At 37.3% G+C, this 23,547-nt stretch overlaps 2 protein-coding genes across 8 annotated transcripts; both read left to right on the plus strand.

The window, feature by feature from the left end:
- Positions 1-5,241: 5,241 nt before the first annotated feature.
- On the plus strand, positions 5,242-7,498 carry LOC137806915 (uncharacterized). 7 transcript variants are annotated; one of them, XM_068607300.2, is made up of 4 exons: positions 5,242-5,510; positions 5,840-5,895; positions 6,692-6,793; positions 6,979-7,498. In XM_068607300.2, exons 1-4 carry the CDS (start codon positions 5,400-5,402, stop codon positions 6,995-6,997), a joined length of 288 nt encoding a protein of 95 aa, XP_068463401.1. In that variant the 5' UTR covers positions 5,242-5,399; the 3' UTR covers positions 6,998-7,498. The 7 variants fall into 7 exon arrangements, 4 of the variants coding, with proteins under 4 accessions (XP_068463401.1, XP_068463400.1, XP_068463403.1 ...); XM_068607299.2 differs by having other exon boundaries at positions 7,176-7,498; XM_068607302.2 differs by having other exon boundaries at positions 6,737-6,793.
- A 6,160-nt stretch (positions 7,499-13,658) lies between these two features.
- On the plus strand, positions 13,659-14,417 carry LOC137839402 (uncharacterized). The gene has a single exon (XM_068648518.1). The coding sequence runs from the start codon at positions 13,659-13,661 to the stop codon at positions 14,415-14,417; it is 759 nt and encodes a 252-aa protein (XP_068504619.1).
- The last annotated feature ends 9,130 nt before the right edge of the window (positions 14,418-23,547 follow it).

Genomic DNA, 23,547 nt, shown 5'->3' on the forward strand with positions numbered 1-23,547 from the left:
CTAGGCCCTCTTACGTAGCCTGTGTTTTGGCAAGGAGAGTAGGTTTCCACCTTTCTCATTCTTGTGTTTTTTATGATTGGTTGCTGGTTTTTGTGAATGCAGTTGCTGTTGCAGCTTTTAAATGGTAATTCTGTTGTAGGAGTATCACAGAGGCATAGTAGGTTGTGATGAGAATAAAAAATACATAAAGATGACCAAGGATGCTATACTTGAAGGGTAATCTCAACAAGCAAATAAATAGGACATCAATAGGAGGAATGGTCAAGGACCACAATATTTGAAGTTCTTCCTATTAGTGTTCTTAATATAGAGGCCCAAGACCAAAGCCCAAGCCCACACTGAGTCCCAAGCCAACACATGATCATCCATCATGCCTCAGAAGATAATAAGAGCAAGGGCACAAGCATTAAATAAATGAGCATCATTGGATGTCTCTATTTGTAATTTATTTTCTGTAGTTTCTAGTAGAACTTTAAAAGGGAGGTGTAGATATTAAATAAGGGGTGCTAATGTACAAAACAAAGTCACACCTTCCATGTGACATAAAAGAGTAGGTGTAGATATAGTTTTAGGAGGTGCCAAAGTAGGAAAACAAGTCACACTTCTCATGTGACTTGTTTTGGCTCCAATTTTGAATAGTCTAGTTTTTGAATTGTGCCTTTTCATTTTCAGCCCTCTTCTACTATAAATAGAGAGGCCATGATCTTGTAAATTCAGAATTGAGAAATTGAAGAAAGGGAACTCTACTCAAATTGAGAGAGAATTGTGAGAGATTTGATCTCCTTCACTAAGTCTTATCTTGTGAGCTTTGGAGGGCTTCAAGTGGCGACAACTAGCACTCATATTGGATCATCATCTCCAAGTGGCGTGTCCATCTCCTTTAAGTCTTCATCCAAATAAATTTCTTCTTCATTCCTTTTACATTTCTATTTAGAATCATGTTTTAGCAATTTTAATCGGTTGTTTTTGTTTCTTTTGTGTTGTTCTTCATCTTCCACCAATTGTCTTATTCCTCTTGTGTTCTCCTTTCAATTCTGCACTTGTAGCTTCCTTTGGTTCTGAATTTGTGTTTTAAATTCCTTGTGATGTTTTCGGTTCAATGTGGAATGGCACTCAATCTTGAGTTTGGTTCATCTATTAGAAGGCTTTGTACTTCAATGATGATTCCTTAAGTTCCTCCCCTTGTTCCTAATTGTTTGTCCTTGTTTTCAACTCTTAATTGTTGTCTTTCTTCACATATATTGTTGTGTTCATATGCTGAAAAGTGTCTATGCTTGATTCAACTCACATCAGGTTGTTTGTTGTTTTGTGTTGTCTCTAGACTTTGGTATACGGATTGGGACACCCCTGAAGTGTCCCCTTTTATTCATTTATTATTGTTGATAAAAAAAGTCTCTCACATAAGTAAGTTATTTTTTATTTCTACTCTATTTTGTAGCACCCTAATAGTTAATAATTGTGTTGAAGGTAAAACCTTGATCTTCCAAAAATTTCATGCATTGTCCTATGTTCACCACTTAACACGTTCCTTAATATGATATATATTGATTTTTATCGTATAAACCAAAGACTTTTTTCCTTCCACAACCACTTATCTTCTCTTTCCTTGCTCAATCCCTTATCTTCCAACTGTTGGAATAACTTAATTACTTGATTTATTTCCCAATCAAACACATTTCTCCTCCACTCCAAATTCTAAATCAATACATTATTGCTCCATCTCCCAACTTGATTTAGCTTAGCTTCTTTACAACCGAATAATGTATATAATCTTGGGAACTTAACTTTAATTTGTACATTGTCTACTCACCAGTCTTTCCAAAATTTTATATTTTTCCCATCACCAATTTCTCAAATGATATTATCTTCAAAGGTACTCCCCCACTCCTCTAATTCCCAAATCGTTTTCAAATCTCTTCACTAAAGAGATTCATAGTTATTTATTCTTTGATTCTTTAATTTCCTCCACCAGTTCTTAAGCTCTATTATTTCTTTTCACAATTTTACCTTTATTGTTTTTAGAGGCCAAATCCATTTTTCTAATAATATTATATTTTTTATCGATAATAAATAAATTAAATTAAAAAAAAATATTTAAGAAATATTGTAACCTATGAAAAAGAAAAAAAAAAACCTACAAACTTCCCCATAAAAGAATCTACTGCATAGAAAGAAAAACAATGGCACAGTATGCTAAAAAAATTAGGCAATTAACCAAAAAAATCCAGCAAAACAGAAACTGAATCAAAAGTCTTTTGACACTTTTGGATGAGCGTACAATATGTGTACAATTATTAATGAATAAAAAGTGAGTCCTACTAATATTACGTTAAACAATCTTATGTTTATAACTCCTTCCTTTTTTTTTAGATTTATATACCTTTCCTTATCCATATACTATTTTTCTTCCTTCCGTCTCATTCCCACAAAAATTATATTTGGATTTTCTTGATTGTTTTCATCCGTTGATGCTTCAAAGATGACTTTTTTTTTTCATTTTAATGTTATTTAGACATAGATTGCCAATGAGAAATATAGTTTAAGAAAAATAAATGTCATCTTTGATAATCATGATCCATTCTCATGTACTCAATTTTTTTATTTTGTGGGAAACAGTATGTTTGGATTTTGTAGATTGAAGGGTATGAACTCGACGCATATGAGATGGTCGCTATTTGAATTGGCTCGACTTGATGATAATAGTCTCAGTAGCCTACGCTAGAGACTGGGGGCATATAGAGTGATGGGTCTGGACCCGATGCTTAATATGAGAATCGAAATCCTATCATTAACGGGAAACGTGCGTCATCCTTTATTCATTAGACTTAATTACACATAATGACTCAGTAAAGACAGAATTGGGTTACGTTACAGAGGGTGTGTCAGTCAATATACATAAGAAGGAGCGTCAGTAGGAAAATCTATCTTTTACACACTGATATAGGGTACATTTATCCTAGTCTATTGATTGATGTTCTACGGTTAGGTTATTCCTACATTTGTCTAGAAAAGATTTGTATCAACACTGTCCTACAGGGAAAATCACATATCCATTTCTGGAAGCAAACATGCAATTAAGGAAGAACCTGTGTTTATTTAAAGGTAAGGCATTGACTGTGAAAATATTTTGTAGTATATAGAGTTCTCGATTTGGCTCCATTGAGTAGATGCCCAAGAGTATCAACTATTTATCTAATGTTTGAAAAATTAAAAATAAGAGTTTGTTTGTTTCATGTTGTAAACCTTTCTGTTTTTTAAATTAAAAAGGTTTGACAAGAATAACTTTTTTGGAAATTGTTTTCAAAACTACCATTACATCTGTATGCTATTTTGATTTTATACTTCAATTTTCTATTATTTATATATATTTTCTTGCAACCTCTAAATCTTACACTCTACTTTCTAAAAGATATTCTTTTACAAATTATTGAATAAAATAATTTTTAAAAACTAAAAAATTCAAACACGCTATAAATTAAAACAAAATACATTTTTTAATTCCTGATTCAGACTAGGAAATTTGAACTTTCTGTATTCACATTGCAATGCAACATAGAAAGTTGATATTTTCTTAAAAATTATTGGTTTTATCCAGTTTTTTCGTAGAAGCAGTTAAAGAAATACTGCATATAACAGTATAAAGTTCTCGGACATGCACACAATATAAATATTAACAAAATTCATATATAATGTTAAATAACGTATAAAATATTAAAAAAAATATTATTGAATGCATAGAAACTTACAATTAATAAAAAATATTTTTAAAAAATTATATAAATCTACAAGCTATTATACACTACAAGACAAAAGGGGTTTGGTGGAGGTTATTTAGTGAAGATTAATATAATTCTAGGAATTGATTTAATTAACGGATGTTCTTTAACCTTCGTTAAGTTTTATTGGTTATTCTAAAACCTCAACAAAATAGTAGAGGTGTTTTTAACCTTAGTTAAATTTTAAAGATTTATTTTAAAATCTTAGCAAAATAACGGAGGTTTGTTAGCCTTCTTTAAATTCCAACGGTTTTTTTAAAACCTCAACAAAATTACAGAGGTTTTTTTAACCTTAGTTAAATTTCAAAGATTTATTCTAAAGCATAAGCAAAATAACAAATGTTTTTTTAATTTTCATTAAATTCCAAATATTTATTGTAGAACCTCAATAAAATACTCTAGATTTTTCAAACTTCAATAAATAAATATAATTAAATCTATTTATAAATAAATAATTAAAAACTATATAGTTTTAATATATTTTATAACTAAATTTTCTAAAATTTTGAAAGTGTAACTTTACATTATAAATAAGTTTTCTAAAGTTTCAAAAATTTATTTTAAAAACTCAGCAAAATAACCTTGGATAATAAGTATTTTAACAACTAATATTGGATAATAAGTATTTCAACAGTATTTGCATATTTCTTATGATTGATGGTAGTTGTTTTATACACTACAAGAAAAAAAGGTTTTAATGGAGGTTATTTAGCGGAGGTTAATATAACCCTAGGAACTGATTTAATTAATGAAGGTTTTTTTCTAAAACCTCAGCAAAATAATGGAGGTTTTTTTAACCTTCGTTAATTTTCAAAGGTTTATTCTAAAACCTTAGCAAAATAGCAGAGGTTTTTTTAACCTTCGTTAATTTTCAAAGGTTTATTTTAAAACCTCCGTAAAATAACGGAGATTTTTTTAACATTCGTTAATTTCCAAAGGTTTATTTTAAAATTTCCACAAAATAACGGAGGATTTTTTTTAACTTTAGTTAATTTCCAAAGGTTTGTTTTAAAACCTTTGCCAAATAGCGGAGATTTTTTTAACCTTCGTTAAATTCAAATGATTTATTCTAAAATCTCATCAAAATAATGAAGATTTTTTAAATTTTCATTAAGTTTAAAATATTTATTGTAAAAATCAATAAAATATTTTAGATTTTCTCAAATCTCAATAAATAAATATAATTAATTTTTTTTATAAACAAATAATTAAAAATATAATTTTAATATATTTGATAACTAAATTTTTTAAAGTTTTTGTAATTATAGCATAATTTTCATTTAATAACTTTATATTATATTAAAATAATTTTATTTATCAATGCTTAATATAACTTTCAGAATAAATTTAATCAAGGGAAGTTTTTAAATATCAAAGGTTTATTTAATGAGGTTTATTTGAAAACCTCCGATAAATGGCAGAGGTTTATTTGAAAACCTTGGTAAACTATTATAATTTTATTTCAAATTCTTTTTGTTTTTATCTTTTCCTTTCCTCTTCACTTCCGGTAGACCCTAAATCCGCCTTTCATTTCCATTTTCACTTTTCTTCACTCTCATTTTCGTCCAACTCTCACGTCACTCCCATTGCACATCACTGGACCTTTGATTCTACTGCTCCACAATGAAATGTGCTTCTGCTATTCCAGCACGGAACATGGTTCTGCTACTCCACCATGGAACTTGCTTCAACCTTCGCTCCACCATAGAACCGCTTGTCTACAAAAAAGTGCAGGTATGTTCTGTGATTGGTGATGTGGTGTTTGTTATTTATTGATCTTGGAACCCTAATTTTTCTAATCAGATTATTTTCGTCGTTAGTGCGTCGTTCTCGTCATTCTTTGTGGCTATGGTTTATGATTGAGGTTGTGGTCCGTGCTTCGTGCTTCGTCTTATACCAAACTTTGGGTTAGAGGGGAAGGAACAGAGGAACAAAATGATTGGTCCCTTGTTTAGTATCAATTAAGGGTAGAGAGGAAGAGAATTAAGCTGCTGAGTGCTGATGCTTTTTCATATTCAATCAGACTTACTGTTTATGCTTGGGATACTTTTGTGTCAATGCAGGGGGTTCTCCGATCTCAGTTACAAACAGCAAATGAAGATACTGAAACAAAGAATAGGTATGTCAGTCCTCTTTGTTTTCTATTTATTATTTATTATTGTTGTTATTATTCTTATTTTGTTATCGAGACATACAAAGCATTAGTCAACTTTTTTTTTTCTAAAATCAATATTATCTGCATTTCAAGTTTCTAACTTCCAAATTCCACATAAACATTGTCTATTAGTAGTTGAACTAAGAGCAGAACTTACTTACTGTTCTATGGAGGTGATTTGTACTGTTCTCTAATTAGAATTAGAGTTTCACCTTGGTAATATGTATAATTAATTAATGTAAAGCTTTCTCCACATATTAACGAGGTGAAACTCCTATTCTAATTGAAGAACAACAGTTATTGAACCGTATGTAAGTCTTACCTTAAACCAGAGCAATTTGTTATAAGTACACTATCCATCTTTAGCATCCCTTTTAAGTTGAGTAATATTTCTGCTCTGCATTTCCTTTAAAGATCTTTTGGTCTTCTTTCTTCCAAACATGATAATTAAAGGCGATCCTAGTTCAAATCCATGTTTTCATCAAGAAATCCAGTTTTATTCTTATGATCAATTTGCTATTTCTTGGAAGAAAGTGAAAGTTGGAGCTGCTTGTTTCAAAATGAGTAAGGTGCTTATTGAAAAAATTATAACAATTCTCTGAATATGCTAAGCAACACACCAGAAGTTGTTTGGATATATAGCATTGTTTCTGCTAGTTTTATCATTCTAATTTGGTAATTTTAGCTTTATGTTTTATTATTTTAATTATTTTGTTCAGCTTTTAAAGCTTGTAAAACAAACTCTCTTGATAAAATTCAGAGCATGGTTTGTGAAGCAAAATCATGTAATTGTGATTTGCTGCAGCTATTCTCCAAAATATTTAACCAGTCTCAAAAGCAGAGTGTTGCAACAAAGTTCAAGGTAATTTTGTAGCATTTCTTGTGCTTAATAAAGATTCAAAAGAAATGACTAAGGCTTGTTAAAGTATATTTACACATGGTAATATAAACCTACTCTCCTGAAAATCAAATTATTGAATAACAAAGTACAGAAAGTATAAAGAGAAATAGTTAAGGGCAAAAATCTAAATAGTTTCATTCTTTTAGGTTCAATTGTTCAAGTTGATGCATCAGTTGGAGAGCACCATGCCTCACTTTATTTGCTGCATAGCACCAAATATTCGCTGCATGAAACAACCGGCAATGTTCTTTCTCTCATTTTCATCTTGCACTAGCTTCTCTTTAGGTTGTTATAATCTTCTTGGGTTGTTATTAATTTTTGGAGTTTTGTGGAAATGGGAAAGGGTTAAGTGTGTGAAGAAAGTTAAGAAATTTAAGATGGGTCACCACTCTTGCTGAACCAACAGAAGGTTAAAGGAAGATGAGAAGCTCATTAGATACATTACCACTCACGACTATGGTTGCTGGATTGAAGTTCCATTTGGGTCATTCTTCTACCAAACTTGGTTCTTCACAATCCGGTAATTGGATTTAAACCCTGTCTTTTTGTAATTCTGAATGCTTGTACTTATCAACTAGTGTATTGTCATTTCTTTCTGCTTTGCAAGATACTGTAGCAGTACACTGTTTTGTAATAGATATGAAATGGAGCACTACAGTTATATGACTGTGATGTGATTCTATGTTGCATTATCTCCTCACTCAGCATTGGCTATTGGATAAAAGTTATATCTAACCATATAATACAAGATTTTCTTCTAAAATTGGAAACTATCTTACATGGCTTAATCAACATCAAAAAGTTCTTGTCAACTTCCTTAGCATGTTACTTGATATACCATATTGATAAGTAGTTAGTCTGCTTTGGATAATAGGTCAAATATTTGTCCAGCATAGTTCTACAGATTCAACACATGGCACAACCTCTTTCATCCTCTTTTAAGAGCCATGTTTCTTACAGTTTTAGTTTTCTAAATTATTTAATCACCTTGCACAACAAAACCATGACACTTGTAGTATGAAGACCAATTTTGAAAAACACTGATGAGATTCTTAATGTCCAGCCAGTGGAAACTGCTACTATTCAAAGCAGTACCATGCTTTGCTCTTACATTTTCTGTCCAATTATGTCTTTCTTCTTTCTATTAAATAGGCATAACATGGTTATAGCTACCAACCCTATAAATTTTTTAAATTGATTAGTATGAGGATATTTGAAGAAACCATGGTATTAATGGTTCAAATTAATTGGAACATGATTAATCATACATAGTATGTTGCTAATTTTCTATATAACGAGGAAAGTAAGCAATTAGAAATTATGTAACTTATGTAACTTGCTAATTGATTTGAGACCTGTAGCACTAGTTATGTAACTTATTATAAAAGCAAACCAAAAGATTAATTTCTGGTTTAGATAATTACATTTTTTTTAAAGTTTTTATACATAAAAACATCATTATAGATTTTACTTATAACTTTTTTAGTCTTTACATACATTATTTAATTTCTTTTTAGGGTGTATAACTATAATAAAAATATGTAAATATTAAAATCATATGTATTTAAATATTAGCACCAAAAAAGAAAAAAAAAACGTTTTGAAGCTATGAAGATTTGAAAGGAAGTGTATGTTAGCTCATCCTTACATTAGGTATTTGGAACTCTACCCTAGTTACATATAAGTACATGTAGTTACCGTATTAGATGACATTTTCCTTTGGCAATTGCTAATGTATCTTTCAAATGCTGAAACATATTTTTATTTTTTATTATTTAATTGATAATTAGTACATTTTTCAGTAAAGGAAAGATTTGTTTTTACTATAATCCACATAATGATTGTATTTATAATATTATAATAATTTAGAGTATTATAAAAAAAATTAAATAGCTTGTTTTATTTTTCAAATTTACATTTCTAATTGTGATACATGTTTATATTGTAGGTTTTTTATCAAAGAAGTGTGCCCACAAATTTTGAACATCAAGAGGAGCATACGTGATTGATGAAGAATTTAGTATATTATGGAAATGTTTTTTGACTTATTTTATGCTTTGTGAGCAATATGTTATGTTTTCATTTGTAGTACCTATTTGTCTTATATTGCTTCCTTGTAATTTTTTAACTCATATTTTGTGTTTAATTTGAATTTCAATGTGTTTACTTGATATATTTTGGTATAATTTTATAAATATTTTGATATATCTTGTCAATTGATGAATGTTATGTCCATTTATTTGTTTTATTTATTGAAAAATTACTTTAACAAACATAGATAAATAAATACAATAGATGTAAATAATTGTGGTTTAAAAAACACATGAATGTCTAATTGATAAATGAATAAAATAAATAAAGTTTACGGAGGTTTTGAAACCTATGGTATTTTACGGAGGTTTTGAAACCTATGATATTTTACGGAGGTTCTAAAACTTATGGTATTTTACGGAGGTTCTAAAACTTATGGTATTTTACGGAGGTTTTGAAACCCGTGGTATTTTACGGAGGTTTTGAAACCTATGGTATTTTACGGAGGTTCTTAAACTCTTGGTATTTAACAGGGGTTCTGAAAGGCTTTTCCTGAGGTTTAAAAAAACCTCGGGGAACACGTTCCCCAGGGATGATTTAGCGAGGGAAATTGCAACCCTGGGTAAATGATTTAATGGAGGTTTTAACCCTAGGTAATGTAAAAATAAACCCCCGTTAAAACCATTTTTTCTTGTAGTGATATAATTCTTAGTTTTTTTGTTATGAGCTCATACTTCAAAAAAATATAACTTATTTTGTTTTAGCTTTTGATGTACGTATATTTGTGCAATTTTAGTTTTAGTTATAATTGTTAATATTTAATTCTCGTAATTTTAAATTAAGGCCTTATTTTAAAATGCATCTAATAATTAATTCACGGTGAAAGTGAGAAGTAATAAAGTCAATTTCTCCTAACAATATGTTCTTGCAATCTTTAGACAAGAACACACATGGCTTTGAAGCCCACATCTGACAGATAATACAATTATTTAGAATATATAAAGTAGTGATAAACATCAGTTGTTGTCGAGCTAGGTAACAGAGACTTGTGACCCAAGTTGGGGCAGTAAGGTGATGTAAGAAGCAATATTGGAGTAAGAAGAAGATATTGTCTTATTTTGTGTTTCTTCTCCTTAGATATAATAGATATAAGTGTGGCTGAATTGTGATTCCTTGCTAAAACTGTTGTTGCCGGCCATTGAGCTTGTGTCGTAGAGCAGTGTGTCTACGGTAGAAGAGAGAAGTCAGGAGGATCGTTAGAGATGGTGGAAAATGGGGTTAAAGGTTATTTCAAACAACAAGTAATTTTACAGAAATTTTGAAACTCATGGTATTTTGGGAGGTTCTTAAACCCATGGTATTTTACGGAGGTTTTGAAACTTGTACTGGACCAGAGCGCTCAAAGCCCAGTGCTCAGAGGTCGGCCATCAGCATTTACCGTAGGCAGGTCAGCTCGATTCTTGGGTCAAGTTGGTGGGCCATAAGATTGGGCCCCAGATGTATGTATTGGTTTCTTTTTCGTATAACCCCTTGTGCATAAGGCCTAGGCAACGAGTGAGAGGTAATTATGGACCTTAGGGTGTACTTAGTACGTAGGAGGTCTAGCTTAAGTAATTGTTTCCTTTTAAAACCTAAGCCCATGTGTGCTAGGGCACGTAGAGGTTAGGTTGCATGTGCTCAAAGTGTAGCATAGCACCATAGTGAGGGTGGTTGTGTCGCGAGCAAGCAACAAGGAGCTACACAAAGCCAATGAGGAGTTGTGTAGAGACCTACAACAGCTGGGAGAGGGCTCCACTGGAGAGCGAGGCCCAACTATCCAAGCAAGGGCTCGCCCCAGGCCATTCTCACAGGTGATTATGGACGTTGTCGTACCAACTAGTTTCATAACGCCCAAGATTGTTTTTACAGGTACAGAAGACCCGGAGGCCCATCTCACAACATTTAAGCTCAGATGATGATCTCGGGAGGAACGAATGCTATTCATTGCAAGTTGTTCATGGGTACGTTCACTGGCACAACATTACAATGGTTTGTTGGCCTCCCAGACGGCCACATCACCTCTTTCAATCAGTTTTCTGGATTGTTCAGGGAAACAATTCATCGTTAACCAAGCTCAATCGCCTGTCCCTTTCGACCTTTTCGGTGTGAAACAGAGACAGGAGAACCTTTGAAGGATTTCTTGAACAGGTTTGGGGAGTTCGTAGTAAAGCTCCAGACTCAGGACAAGGCTTTGATGGTCCATGCCTTTGGACAGGGAATCATGTCAGGGCCATTCATTGACTCATTGATTAGAAATTGGGCAAAGACTTTCGGAAGATCCGACGATGAGCTGTTGCCCACATTGCTGCAGAAGAAGCTGTAACAGTAAAGCACAGGAGCACGCACACCAGGCAGGCCAAGCCCAGAGAAGGCAGTCGAGCTCAACCAATGAGAATACATGAAGCTATGACCGAGAAGAGCTCAGATACCCGACGAGCACTTTATGCGCCGAGAAAGAACCAGCCCAGGTCGAAGGCGAAGGACAACTTGCCTTTCGACCCAAGTTCAGAATGACTTACAAGGAATTGCTAGCTATGCCAGGTATGGCAGACAAGCTGAGGTTCCCCCCGAAATATGACAGGAATTTGGAGTCGCGCAAGGAATTTTGGTGTAAGTTCCACAAGGCCTTTGGGCACAATGTGGAACACTGTATAGCCCTAGGCTACCAGTTAGCAGGGTTGATAAAGAATAGGTTCCTGAAGGAAGGCAACCCGAAAGGGTCGAAGGAAGAGCATCCGCCAGTGGAACAGGGGCATGAGATACATGTCCACGGTGAGATCAATACTATCTAAGGAGGGTTTTCAAGAGGGCGATGCATCACCTCCAAGCGTAAGAAGTACGCAAGGGAAGTAATGACGGTAGAGGTGCAGAAGCCTGATCGATCAGCCGAGCCCAACCTCTGCTTCACGAAGGCTGATTTAAGGGACGTAGTCCCACATGAAGACGATCACGTGGTGATCTCGTTTGTCACTGTGGAAAGAAGAGTGCTTAGGGTTCTCATAGACCAGGGAAGCTCAGTCGACGTAATGTTTTTGGATAACATTCAGCAAGTTGCAGTTGTCACCTGACCAGTTGAGGCCATACGACGGTTGTTTGTTTGGTTTCGCTAAAGATCAGGTGGAAGTAAGAGGACATGTGGAGTTGAGGACGACCTTCTCAGATGGCACCTCATCTCGAACAACCAGTGTCAGGTATCTGGTTGTTAATGTTGTTTTGACTTACAATATGCTTTTGGGCAGACCTTCCTTAAACAGGTTAGGTGCGGTGGCCTCCACAAGGCACATGAAGATGAAGCTACCCTCCCTCGAGGGAGGGGTAATCGTCATCAAGTCTGACCAAAAGGAGACGAGGAAATGCTATGAGAACAACCTGAAAAACAAAAGAGGAGTATGTGTGGTCGCCATCCAAGCATAGGGACTTGATGGGGCAACCTGTGTAGAAGTCGCCAGAGGCGGCCTGAACCTGCTGGTGAGGTTCAGGAGAAGGAGATTAAAAGGAAGAAGTTCAAGCTCAGCACATCACTGGGCCAGGAGATGCAAGATCATATCGTCGAGGTGATACCAAAGCATTTGAACGCTTTTGCATGGACTGCCTTAGACATGCCCGACATAGACCCCGACTTCTTGTGCCATAGGCTCACCATGGACGAGAAGGTTAGGCCCGTGATACAGAGGAGAAGGAAGTTCAATGATGAGAGACACCTGGTCATCAAGGAAGAGACTCAGAAACTTCTGAGCGCTAGCCACATAAGGGAGATCCAGTACCCTAAGTGGTTAGCGAATGTTGTGTTGGTCAAGAAGGCCAATGGGAAGTGGAGAATGTGTGTTGATTTCACGGATCTGAACAAGGCCTGTCCTAAGGATTCATATTCGCTGCTTAGCACTGACGCCTTGGTGGATAGCGCTTCAGGTTGCTAACTTCTAAGTTTTCTAGACACATTCTCGGGATACAACCAGATTCGCATGCATCCCTGTGATGAGAGCAAAACCGCGTTCATGACAGAGCTCTTCAGTTACTGTTACAAGGTCATGCCCTTTGGGTTGAAGAACGCTGGCGCGACCTACCAGAGGTTGATGGATAGAATTCTTTCCCCCTTTGATTGGGCGAAATGTGCAGGCATACGTGGACGACATCGTCGTCACCTCGATGGAGAGACCACCATGTCGCTGACTTGGAAGAGTTATTTACCACAATAGCTAAGTATGATATGAAGTTGAATCCAGAAAAATGTGTGTTCGGGGTAGAGGCAGGGAAGTTCTTAGGATTCTTGCTCACTAAACGGGGGATAGAAGCAAACCCCGATAAATGCGCATCAATCATAGGAATGAGGAGCCCTGCCATTGTTAAGGAAGTACAACAGTTGACTGGGCGAATGACCACCCTATCTTGGTTCTTATCAGCAGGAGGAGATAAGGGGTATACTTATTTCCAGTGTTTGAAGAAGAACAGCCGCTTCGTGTGGACTAGCAAGTGTGAAGAGGCATTTCTCAAGCTGAAGGAGTACTTGGCTAGCCCGCCTGTCCTTTGTAAGCCGCTGCCAGCTACTCCCCTTCGTCTCTACTTTGCAGTTATAGAACGAGCGATCTGCTCGGTCATCGTGCAAGAACAAGATCAGGTTCAGAAGCCCACATACTTCGTGAGCAAGGGGTTGTAGAGGCCCGAGGTACGCTATCAAGCCATCGAAAAGGTAGCTCTGGCAGTCGTATTCGCAGCTCGACAACTTCCCAACTATTTCCAAAGCTTCACAGTGATTGTTATGACAGAACTTCCAATTCGTAAGGTCCTTCAGAAACCTAACGTAGCAGGTCGGATGGTACGCTGGGCAGTCGAGTTGTCTGAGTTTGACGTACAGTATGAACCCAGAGGGCCTATTAAGAGCCAGGTTTATGCTGACGTTGTGGTGGAGCTCTCCTTAGAAGCCAGTCAGGTAGATGGTGGAGATTTCCAGTGGGTTCTCTCCGTGGATGGATTTTCTAACCAGCAAGGTAGCGAAGCAGGTATAATTCTGGAGGGACCAAATGGACTGTTGATCGAGCAGGCCCTTATATTCGCTTTCAAAGCTCACAACAACCAGGCTGAGTACGAAACGCTGGTAGTTGGGATGTTGTTGGCCAAGGAGTTGGGCGCTCGAAGTCTGCTGGTAAAAAATGATTCGCTACTGGTGACCGGGCAAGTCACGGGTGAGTACCAGGCCAAAGATCTGAAAATGGCTTCGTACTTAAGGTATGTCACACTCTTAAGGGAGGCTTTTCCCATGTTTGAATTAGTGCATGTCCCGAAGGAACAAAATGCTCGAGCAAACCTGCTGGAAAAACTCGAAGGCTTAGGCAAGGGAGGTCGGCAGAGGTCAGTTTTACAAGAGACTCTAAAGTCACCCAGGACCACCGCAGGTTGTGCGGGAGAGGTCCAACACGTTGAGACTTTCGAGGTCGGAATGGAAAGAAGAAGAGGGCATCGATCGTTGACACAAGAAATGGTGAAGGTGCCTAAGGCTTGTCGGGAGAGGAATCACTAGACATTTGTCAGGTCGACGTGGGCGAAACTTGGATAACACCATATCAACATTATCTTGCTGATGGCATGCTCCCGGCAGAGCTTATGGAGGCTAAGATGATCAAGAAGAACTCAGGCAGGTATACTCTGGTAGATGGAAAACTATTCAGACATGGCTACACTCATCCTATCCTCACCTGCGTAAGTGGGGACCAGTGTACACGTATCATGGCAGAGCTCCATAAAGGCATCTGTGGAAGTCACGTCGGGGGGCGAGCTCTCTCCTTGAAGGTCGTTCGAGTGGGGTAATACTGGCCAACCATGAGGGAAGACTGCATGAGGTATGCACAACAAGACGAGCAGTGTCAGAAGCACGCTAATTGGCATCATGCACCCCCAGGGGAGTTGCGATCCATACATAGCCCCTAGCCTTTCCACACTTGGGGAATAAACATCTTAGGTCCATTCCCACTAGCGATTCATCAAATGAAGTACCTAATGGTGTCAGTTGAGTACTTCACCAAGTGGATAGAAGCCGAACCAGTTGCGTAGATAAACTGCCCACAGGGTTCAACACTTTGTGTGGAAAAACATTGTTTGTTGTTTTGGGATCCCAAAACGACACCCAATTCGCAAGCCAACAGTTGTGCAACTGTGCACGGAGCTCGACATCAAGCAAGTGTTTGCCTCGGTAGAGCATCCTCAAATGAACGAATAGGTCGAGTCCGCCAATAGAGTCTTGCTCAGAAGCTTGAAGAGGAGGTTGAAGAAAGCTAAGGGGACCTGGGCAGAAGAGGTGCCTCAAATTCTTTGGGCCTACCACACCACTCCACAATCCACCACGAAGGAAACGCTCTTTAGTTTGGTGTATGGGTCAGACGCCATTATCATTGTATGTGAACTTAGACTTACTCGACGAGGTGCGAGAGCAGACGCGAGTCAAAGCTGAAGCTCTAAAGAGAAGGGTGGAACGAAAACAAAGGTTCAAATAGAGACCTCAACAGTTCCAAATTGTCGACCTGGTGATGCGAAAGGCTCACCCTTACTAGTTGGAGAATAAGTTGTCTCCTAAGTGGATCGGCCCATTCCGCGTGGTAGAGGCACTCAGAAACAGAGCTTATAGGCTTGAGACTTTGGAGGGTGGAGCTATACCCTGAACGTGGAATGATGTCAAACTCAAGTTTTATTTCAGTTAATATATTTTGTCGATCTTTATGAACAATTTGAATAATTAAGGGGACACTCTTTTTTCCTTACGAGGGTTCTTAGAAGATGGTTTTCCAGAATACTCTGTTAACACACGATAGGGCGACTTGACCGATAAGTTATCCCAGTAAGTGCAATGTGTCTATGATTGACAATTAAACAAGGTCGTTTATTCCTCTAGTAAGATTCTGGGGCGTAGGTGACTTGACGACCATGCTATTCAGATGGGGAAACCTTTTCTCAGTAAGATTCTGAGTCTAGGCACCCTAAATGGACTTGAGATTATTTATTCGAGGGCATGTACGCTAACCTACCTCGATGTTGAGGAGTAGACTTGGTGTGTAAGCCAATACTTAAGTCAGATACTCCGAGTAATAAAAGTTATTTAAGAGCAGACTTGGTGTGCAAGCCAACACCCAAGTCAGATGCTCCAACCGGAAGGCATTAAGATTCTGAGTCCAGGTATCCTAAGATACACCATGAGGTAGTACGCTCTCTCCTCAGTAAGATTTTGAGTCCAAGAGGTACTTAATCGCGATTAATAGCAACTAAAAGCGTGCGACTAAAGGTATAGAAAGCAACCTACCCTGGCTTTGGTGAAACCATCCAAACTCGGACGCTCTGTAGAAAAGAACCAATATTAACCTTGTAGGGTAGCAATGTATCGCGAAGGTGTTAAGAGTAGACTTGATGATGTAAACCAACACATAAGTCAGATACTTCAGGCGATAAAGTTCTCGAAGAGTAGATCAGTGTGTAAGCCAACACACAAGTCGAATACTCCAAAGCTAATGGATTCATTTAAGAGCAGACCTGGTGTTTGAGCTAACACCCAAGTCAGATGCTCTAAACAAAGTAAAAAGGTTCAAGAGTTGACTTTGTGTATAAAGCTAACACATGGGTCAAAGGCTCTAAACAAGGGTAGTTGTTTAAGAGTAGACTTGGTGTGGGGATTGGCACTCAAGTCAGATACTCAGATCATCCCCAACGATGGGGAAAGGTGTGTGCGGAAAATAGATAGCCCTTTCAAGCATACAAGTTCTGTACGACAAGATCAAAAACGCCAAGTCCTTATTATGTGACCAATCAACATGTTAACAAGCGAGACACTCTGTAGACAAAGGGTATGACTCATACACAAGTTATTTCTATAGGAGCATTGTGATTTCCCTTTTTGGTCTGGCACATTACATTGTTAAAGTAGTTAGTTATGTTATCGTTGGATGATAAGGCTATGCTACTCAAGGCATGCAATATACTAGTCGAAGTGTGCCAAAAGTTAAACAAGTTGGATAAATGAGTTAAGGCACTAATACACACAAGAGTTTATAAAGTTAAGATCGTTCAAAGGGTTACACAAGGTAGCTGATTACAAAAGGATGCTACTCATCCACAAGACGCCCATCTACCATTGTTTTGCCCAAACCATGTTGGGAGAAATCCATCTCTGGGTAGATTCATGAGGCTTGTGTGACGGTGTCTTCAAAGCCCGCCATGTATGAGTTAGCAACATCGTCAGTGAGAGCTTCCCTCTCTTGCACATGCTCCTCACCCTTTCAGATCAACTCTTCATCCTTCTTGATCAGCTCCCCCTTCAGTCTCTCCACTTCAGCTTGGAGCTCCGCGTTCTTGTTGGATAATTTTAGGGCTTCCTTGGATTTCTCAGTCAGGAGAGCCCTAGCCTCTTCTTGTGTTCACTGGAGCTCTTCGTGGAGTCTGGTTGTTTCTTGCTTGAGACCCTCCACCTGCTATGAGAGCTTGGCAACCTTGTGAGATTCCTCTTTAGCGGAGCCTTTCCACCCCCGCAGCTTGAAAATGGCCAAGCAGTTAGCAGCCAATGCCTGCCCCAGTTGCCTCACAACCTGCTCCACTAGCTAGTCCTCCTCCAGGTTCTCCAGTCTTTCCTTGGCCTTGGCGGATAGGAGGGTCTTCTCGAGGAAGAAAGGGGCATCCAAGCTAGGATCCCACATTCCTTCCTCTAGGGCGCTTGTAGCCTCATCCTCCTGCACCACCACCATGTCACGAGAGGGAGGTGGGCTTGGCAGAGTGGCTTGTGGAGAAGGAGCACACCCATCTGAGACAGAATGCTCAGAGGGCTCGGTGGCAACCCTGCGCCTCCTTTTGAAGCCCAGCCCGGAATAAGTCTCCTCATCGTCAGTAGGAGCAGGGACAACCTCAGCAACAACCTTAAGCTTCAGGTCCTCGGCAGGGCAAGCTTGGGCAGTTTCCTTCATCTTTTTGGCCTTGGATGCCAAGTCCTTCTTGTTGAGTCTACCCAACATGTTGTTTGCAAAAAAAAAGGTAGATCAGCAAGAAAACACACAAGTTAACATCAGTAAGAGCAAGAGAACGAAGGATACCAATATATGCTTTAAGTCCCACTAGGGAGAACTCTTGGCTTATGAGGGTGGCTATGTCAAAAACCACCTTCAAGCATCTGGCACCTTGGAACCTCGATTTCTCAATCCAGTACAAGGGGAACCCATCTAGAAGAGTTGGGTCCCTCTTATTGTAGCGAATTTTCAGGAATTTGCCTTTGAAACCCTTGTAAGATTGCTGGAAGAGTGACAACTAGGCTCTCCCAGCCACGCCATTGAAGGACACCCACAGTTGGCGATCCAGGCGTTTGGCCTCAAAGAAATGCAAAAAGATCTCTACTGATGGTAGATGGTCGAAGTGGGTGCAAAGAATGGAAAAAACCCCGAACAAACACCTAGCTATTTGGATGTAGCTAGGTTGGGGCAACGTTGATTTTGGTAAGAAGCTCTTTTTCAAAATTGTACAAGGGTAAGTGAAGGAGAACTTTCTTAAAGACGGTGGTGTAAAAATAGAAAAATGGACCATCAGGGTCCGAGGACTCATCGCAACAGATTGGCTCGTCCTCCCTACATGGCACTAACTTAAGTCCTCTATCGTTCTCCCTACCAAAGATACACTTTTTGGGACGTTCGCTTTTCATATAAAGAACTATTTGCTCATGAGAGGTGTATATAGAGGTTTCTCCTAAAAGATTATCAGAAGCCCAGGGGTACAGGGTTCGATGATCCATCACTTAGAGTATCTAAAACAAGAAAAACAAACAAGCAAAACACAAGCACACATTTAGGTAGTTAAAGCAACACGCATTCCAGATTCAAGAAAGACGACGAAGCTAAACAAAGATAGCAATATGAATTGAAAGAATACAAAACAATCCCAAAACAGATGATATGATCATGATGAAAGTGTTAAATAATACCAGTACGTAGTCATGAGTCAGAGGGGATACCTTGGTTCGAAGAGCAAGTCGAGGCAAGGAGGTTGCCCAGGTTGAGGAAGGAGGTGCAGAGAGTTTGAGTGAAGGCACGAAAGCTTTTTGAAAGGGAGATGGAACAGTGAGAAACGACTAAGTTTTTCGAACGTTATAAAAGCACAGTGTTGGGAAGAGCAAACGATAATGCTTTTTTTAACCATTGACAAAGGTCACGTGTGCACTCATGATGGAGTGTGGTGACTCAGAAATGCTTTGTGCGTCGCGCCACCCGCGCCACTACCCACAAGACACGTATGTCGCCAAGGGCGAGCAAATAGCCTCTTCGCTGAAGCAAGCTCAACTCGAGCCTGAGGGGCTTGTGTAGAGCACTCAGAGCCCAACGCTCGGAGGTCGGACATCAGCATTTACCGTAGGCAGTTCAACTCGGCTCTTGGGTTAAGTTGGTGGGCCATAAGATTGGACCCCACATGTATGTATTGGTTTCTTTTTCGTATAACCCCTTGTGCATAAGGCCTAAGCAGCAAGCGAGGGGTAATTATGGACCTTTTAAAACCTAAGTCCATGTGTGTTAAGGCACGTAGAGGTTAGGTTGCATGTGCTCAAAGTGTAGCGTAGCACCATGGTGAGGGTGGCTATGTAAAAAAGATTGGACCTCTGATGCTGGTACATGAGTTGGTACCCTGGTGGTTATTCTGTTATGATTTTATGCACTCCATACGGGATAGATTCTGTTCGGTTGCAACACCAAGAGAGTGTGCCCTTGAATAGAATATTTTTCTGTTGAGTATGCTTTCAGTTGAGATGATGTGATAGAAAGTTGTTAAAGGAGGTAGGTTGCAACCGTGGGTAAATGACTTAATAAAAGTTTTAACAATGGATAATGTAAAAATAAACCCTTCGTTAAAATCATTTTTTTTAGTGATATATGCACAACTATTAATATATTTATATGTCATAATATACTAAGTAAACTTTTAAAAAATATAATATGAAGTATGTATTTAGTAGCGGTTTAATTTTTATTGGTTGAGTCAGAATTTTTTCAATAAAAAATAAATAATATACATTACTAGAAAATCGTTAAATAGAAACTAATTTTAGAGACAAAAAATAATTAGTTTCTATTGATTAAATTAAATATTATTTTAGATACTAAAAATAGTATTGGTATCTAAATGAGTTTTTATTATTGATAAATAGTTTCTAAATTGATATCTAATTAACTACTTAGGTTTTAGTTACCACTTATTTAGATTCTAAAGTTGAGTTTTAAAACTTTGGTAATTAGATACCAATTTAAAAATTATTTATCAATAATAAAAATTAATTTAGATAGTATCTAATTTAGTCAATATAACAACTCATTCTTTTTTATCTCTAAAATTAATTTTTATTTAATGATTTTCTTGTAGTAATATTAAAACTAACGTACTTGAAATACTCTAACCATTCTTCAATAAAGAAACATAAATAAACATAACCTATGTAACTCTACATTTTACAATAAAGAAACATAACCTATGTAGCTCTAAATTGACTCAACAAGAAACCATGAAGTTGCACTTCCTAATTAATGGAGTGATGAATCCAATACAAACCTAATAATTAACCAATGTAGTGACGAATCATTACAAACCTAATTATAATGTTTAGTGAGACTACACTATTTGGTTAATGTTATCATTCTTTAAATATATTAAGAGAGTTTTATCTTTCTTTTCACTAATCATTCTCTCAGACTGATTTCCGACGGTCAGCAGAAACCTATTTCGCCATCCTGAAAAGATAGTCTTTCCTTCATCTCTTTTAAAAACCTTCAAATTGGAATTATTGGATTTTCGAATTGAAATTTATTACCAAGTATTAAAATTGCATATTGATTTAAAACTGAAATTTGAATTTGAATTTAAATTAATTTGCATGTATTATAGAAACATACATAGAATGCATTTCTCATTTTATATATTAAAATGAAATAATAAAAATACTTAATTGATTATAAAATTTAAATTAATAATTTTATAATTGAAAAGAAAAAGTAAAGTTTCTATTAAATTAATACTTAAACAGTAATATTCATAAAAAATTAGGATGGTGAGTTGTATATATGTAACAATAATTGTACTCCATTTAGACACTTAAAGTATTTAGATAAATATTGTTTATGAAGATTGGTATTTGATGTCATATGCGGCCATCCCATGAAAAGGCATAAATGCATTGATCCGATAAATCCATGATAGATAAGGTTAAAATATATACCCCTGATGAGTTATTTATTTCTTGCTGAGAAAAAAAAAAATATATCCAACCGAGCTTAATATATTATATAGTTTCTTTATTGCTTTTGGTATATTAAACAGAATTAGTTTTCTCAAACTAATTAACTTAATTCTTTAAACTTAAAAGAATATGATTCAGCCGTTTTTCGAGAATTTTCTTGAGTCTGAATTATTATGTTTTGGTCTGAATAATACTTCACACCACTACCATCTTGTAAAAAAATATATATTTTAAAAAATAGTTATTAAATAATTTTTTTATTATTAAAGTGTGAAACAAACTTTATTTTATCATAAAAAAACACCACTTGATTATTAGTAGGTAAAAAAATAGTATTTTATCTTTTATTTATGGTTTTACTTTTATCTTTTTATGTAGCCTTATTTTTTTTTTATCAGTAATAAATAATATACATAAAGAATTATTTAAGTAGTGATTCAACCCATATACAAAAGATTAAAATAATCATACAACATAACACCTTCTAGATAACTAACTACACACCTAATCTTACTAAAAACTGCAACCACAATCAAGTTAAAACGAGAAAAGGTAAGTTAGAGGAAGCAAACCTCCAGGCTCGAGCAAGCAACTAGAGTGTTTCTGGAAAATTAGCCAAAAGTTCGAACCCCGTTCCCAACATTCTCGGCGCTATTTAGACTACCCTAGCATTTAAAGCGCCTTAAAGCGCTTTTAATCATAAAACGTAACGCACTTAATTAATGCGTCTAATTAGAAAACGTAGCGCATTTAAGACGTTGAAACGCTTGGGAGCCTTTATAGTACCTTAAACGCTCGAAACAGAAACTGTATTAAATGACTTTAATTACCTGGTACCTGACTAAATGGTGTTTCTATTCTGACCTGGCTGTCGTACACGTGGAAGGCCTCACAGCGCCATGACCCCATCTGGGGACGTTTCTTCGTGTGAGTCCTCCTGCTCGGGAGTGCTACTGCGCAAGGGGTGACCTTTTGGGTGCCAACTCATGCCCCCAATCCTCTAGTCACTCACTTTGAGGGCGTATCTGCCTTCCTCTCGTACCCTGCACCTGGCTACCCTGGGCGTGACCCTCCTCTTGAGTCGTATCTGTCCCAAAGGCGTCTCTGGGGCAACAGGGGCACTTCACGAGTCAGGCTGCCCTGCACTGCTGCTACCACTATGGCCTTGAAGCCACCTTTCTCTTCTTTTTATCACAACCCCGGATTATCGGGACCTGAGGCCTTCCCACGGCGTCGCTCCCTCCATGGTCTTTCCTACCCATGGGTATCGAGGAACCGCACTGTGATTGCCTTGCCTTAGTGATATTTGATCTTGGCGACGCCCTGGTTGGGCGACGTCTTCACCTAGGCGACGCCTTGCCTCGGCGACGCTTCCTCTTGGCGACGCTGGCACTTGGCGTCTCTTCACCTAGGCGACGCCTTGTGTTGACTTTGACTTCAGGCGTTGACTTTGACCTTGACTTTGTCAACGCCCGGATACGGGACGGTACAACCAATAAGAATAAGAGAAACAAGTAGAGGAAATTTAGAGGTAATCCAAGACCAAACTTTCAATTGAGTCAAAGAAAGTATCTTAGAGTAATCTTACACTCCTCCTTTAAAAATAATTTTATTCATGTGACACCAAATCTCACTAACCACCGCAATCCAAATATTCCTCAGTCCTAAGTTGACCGACTCAAGTGTTTTACACAACCTGAACTGCAAAAAATGAGAATAAGAGTTAAGGGGGGCAGCCGACAAAATGTTTAACCATGCATATCAAAGATTCCACACCAACCAGGCTATTTTACAATAAAAAAAATAGATGATTTAACTCCTCTTTTAACCCGCAAAAGCAACAAAGAACACTTCCGACCGCAATCCCATGTCTAAATAAATTAACCTTAGTGACAATCTTATTTTCCAACACCTTCCAAGCGGTGACAAGAGTTGAAGGCAAAGCCTTAATATTTCAAAATGATTTAAACATCCTGGAACAATCCCCCTCAGAATCACCTTTTAGAATCACATAAGCCGATTTAACTGAGAACTCTTGGAACTTATCGTCTTTCCAAACCCACTTATCAACTTTTTCCAAGACATGGCACGAGTCATGCACTACCTCGAGAAGTTGTTTAACTTGATCTTTCTCTTAATCAAAAAGACTCCTTTTACACACCAAAAAACACTCTCAGACACTGTTTGCCCAAACCCCACAACGCTCCAACAACACATCTTTCTCAACACAAAGAAAAAAGAGCCTTGGAAACTTATTCTTCAAGATAACATTACCCACCCACCGGTCCTCCCAGAATTTGATAATCTTCCCATTACCAACTTCCTACTTAAAGCAGTCTTCGAAGTTATTTCCCCATTTCTCCAACTTCCAAATCTTCAAATCTTTCTACCAAAGGGAAACATTATTGAT

This window comes from Phaseolus vulgaris, chromosome 3 (genome assembly GCF_051622355.1).
Source record: "Phaseolus vulgaris cultivar YP4 chromosome 3, ASM5162235v1, whole genome shotgun sequence".
In the NCBI taxonomy this organism is placed as follows: Eukaryota; Viridiplantae; Streptophyta; class Magnoliopsida; order Fabales; family Fabaceae; genus Phaseolus; species Phaseolus vulgaris.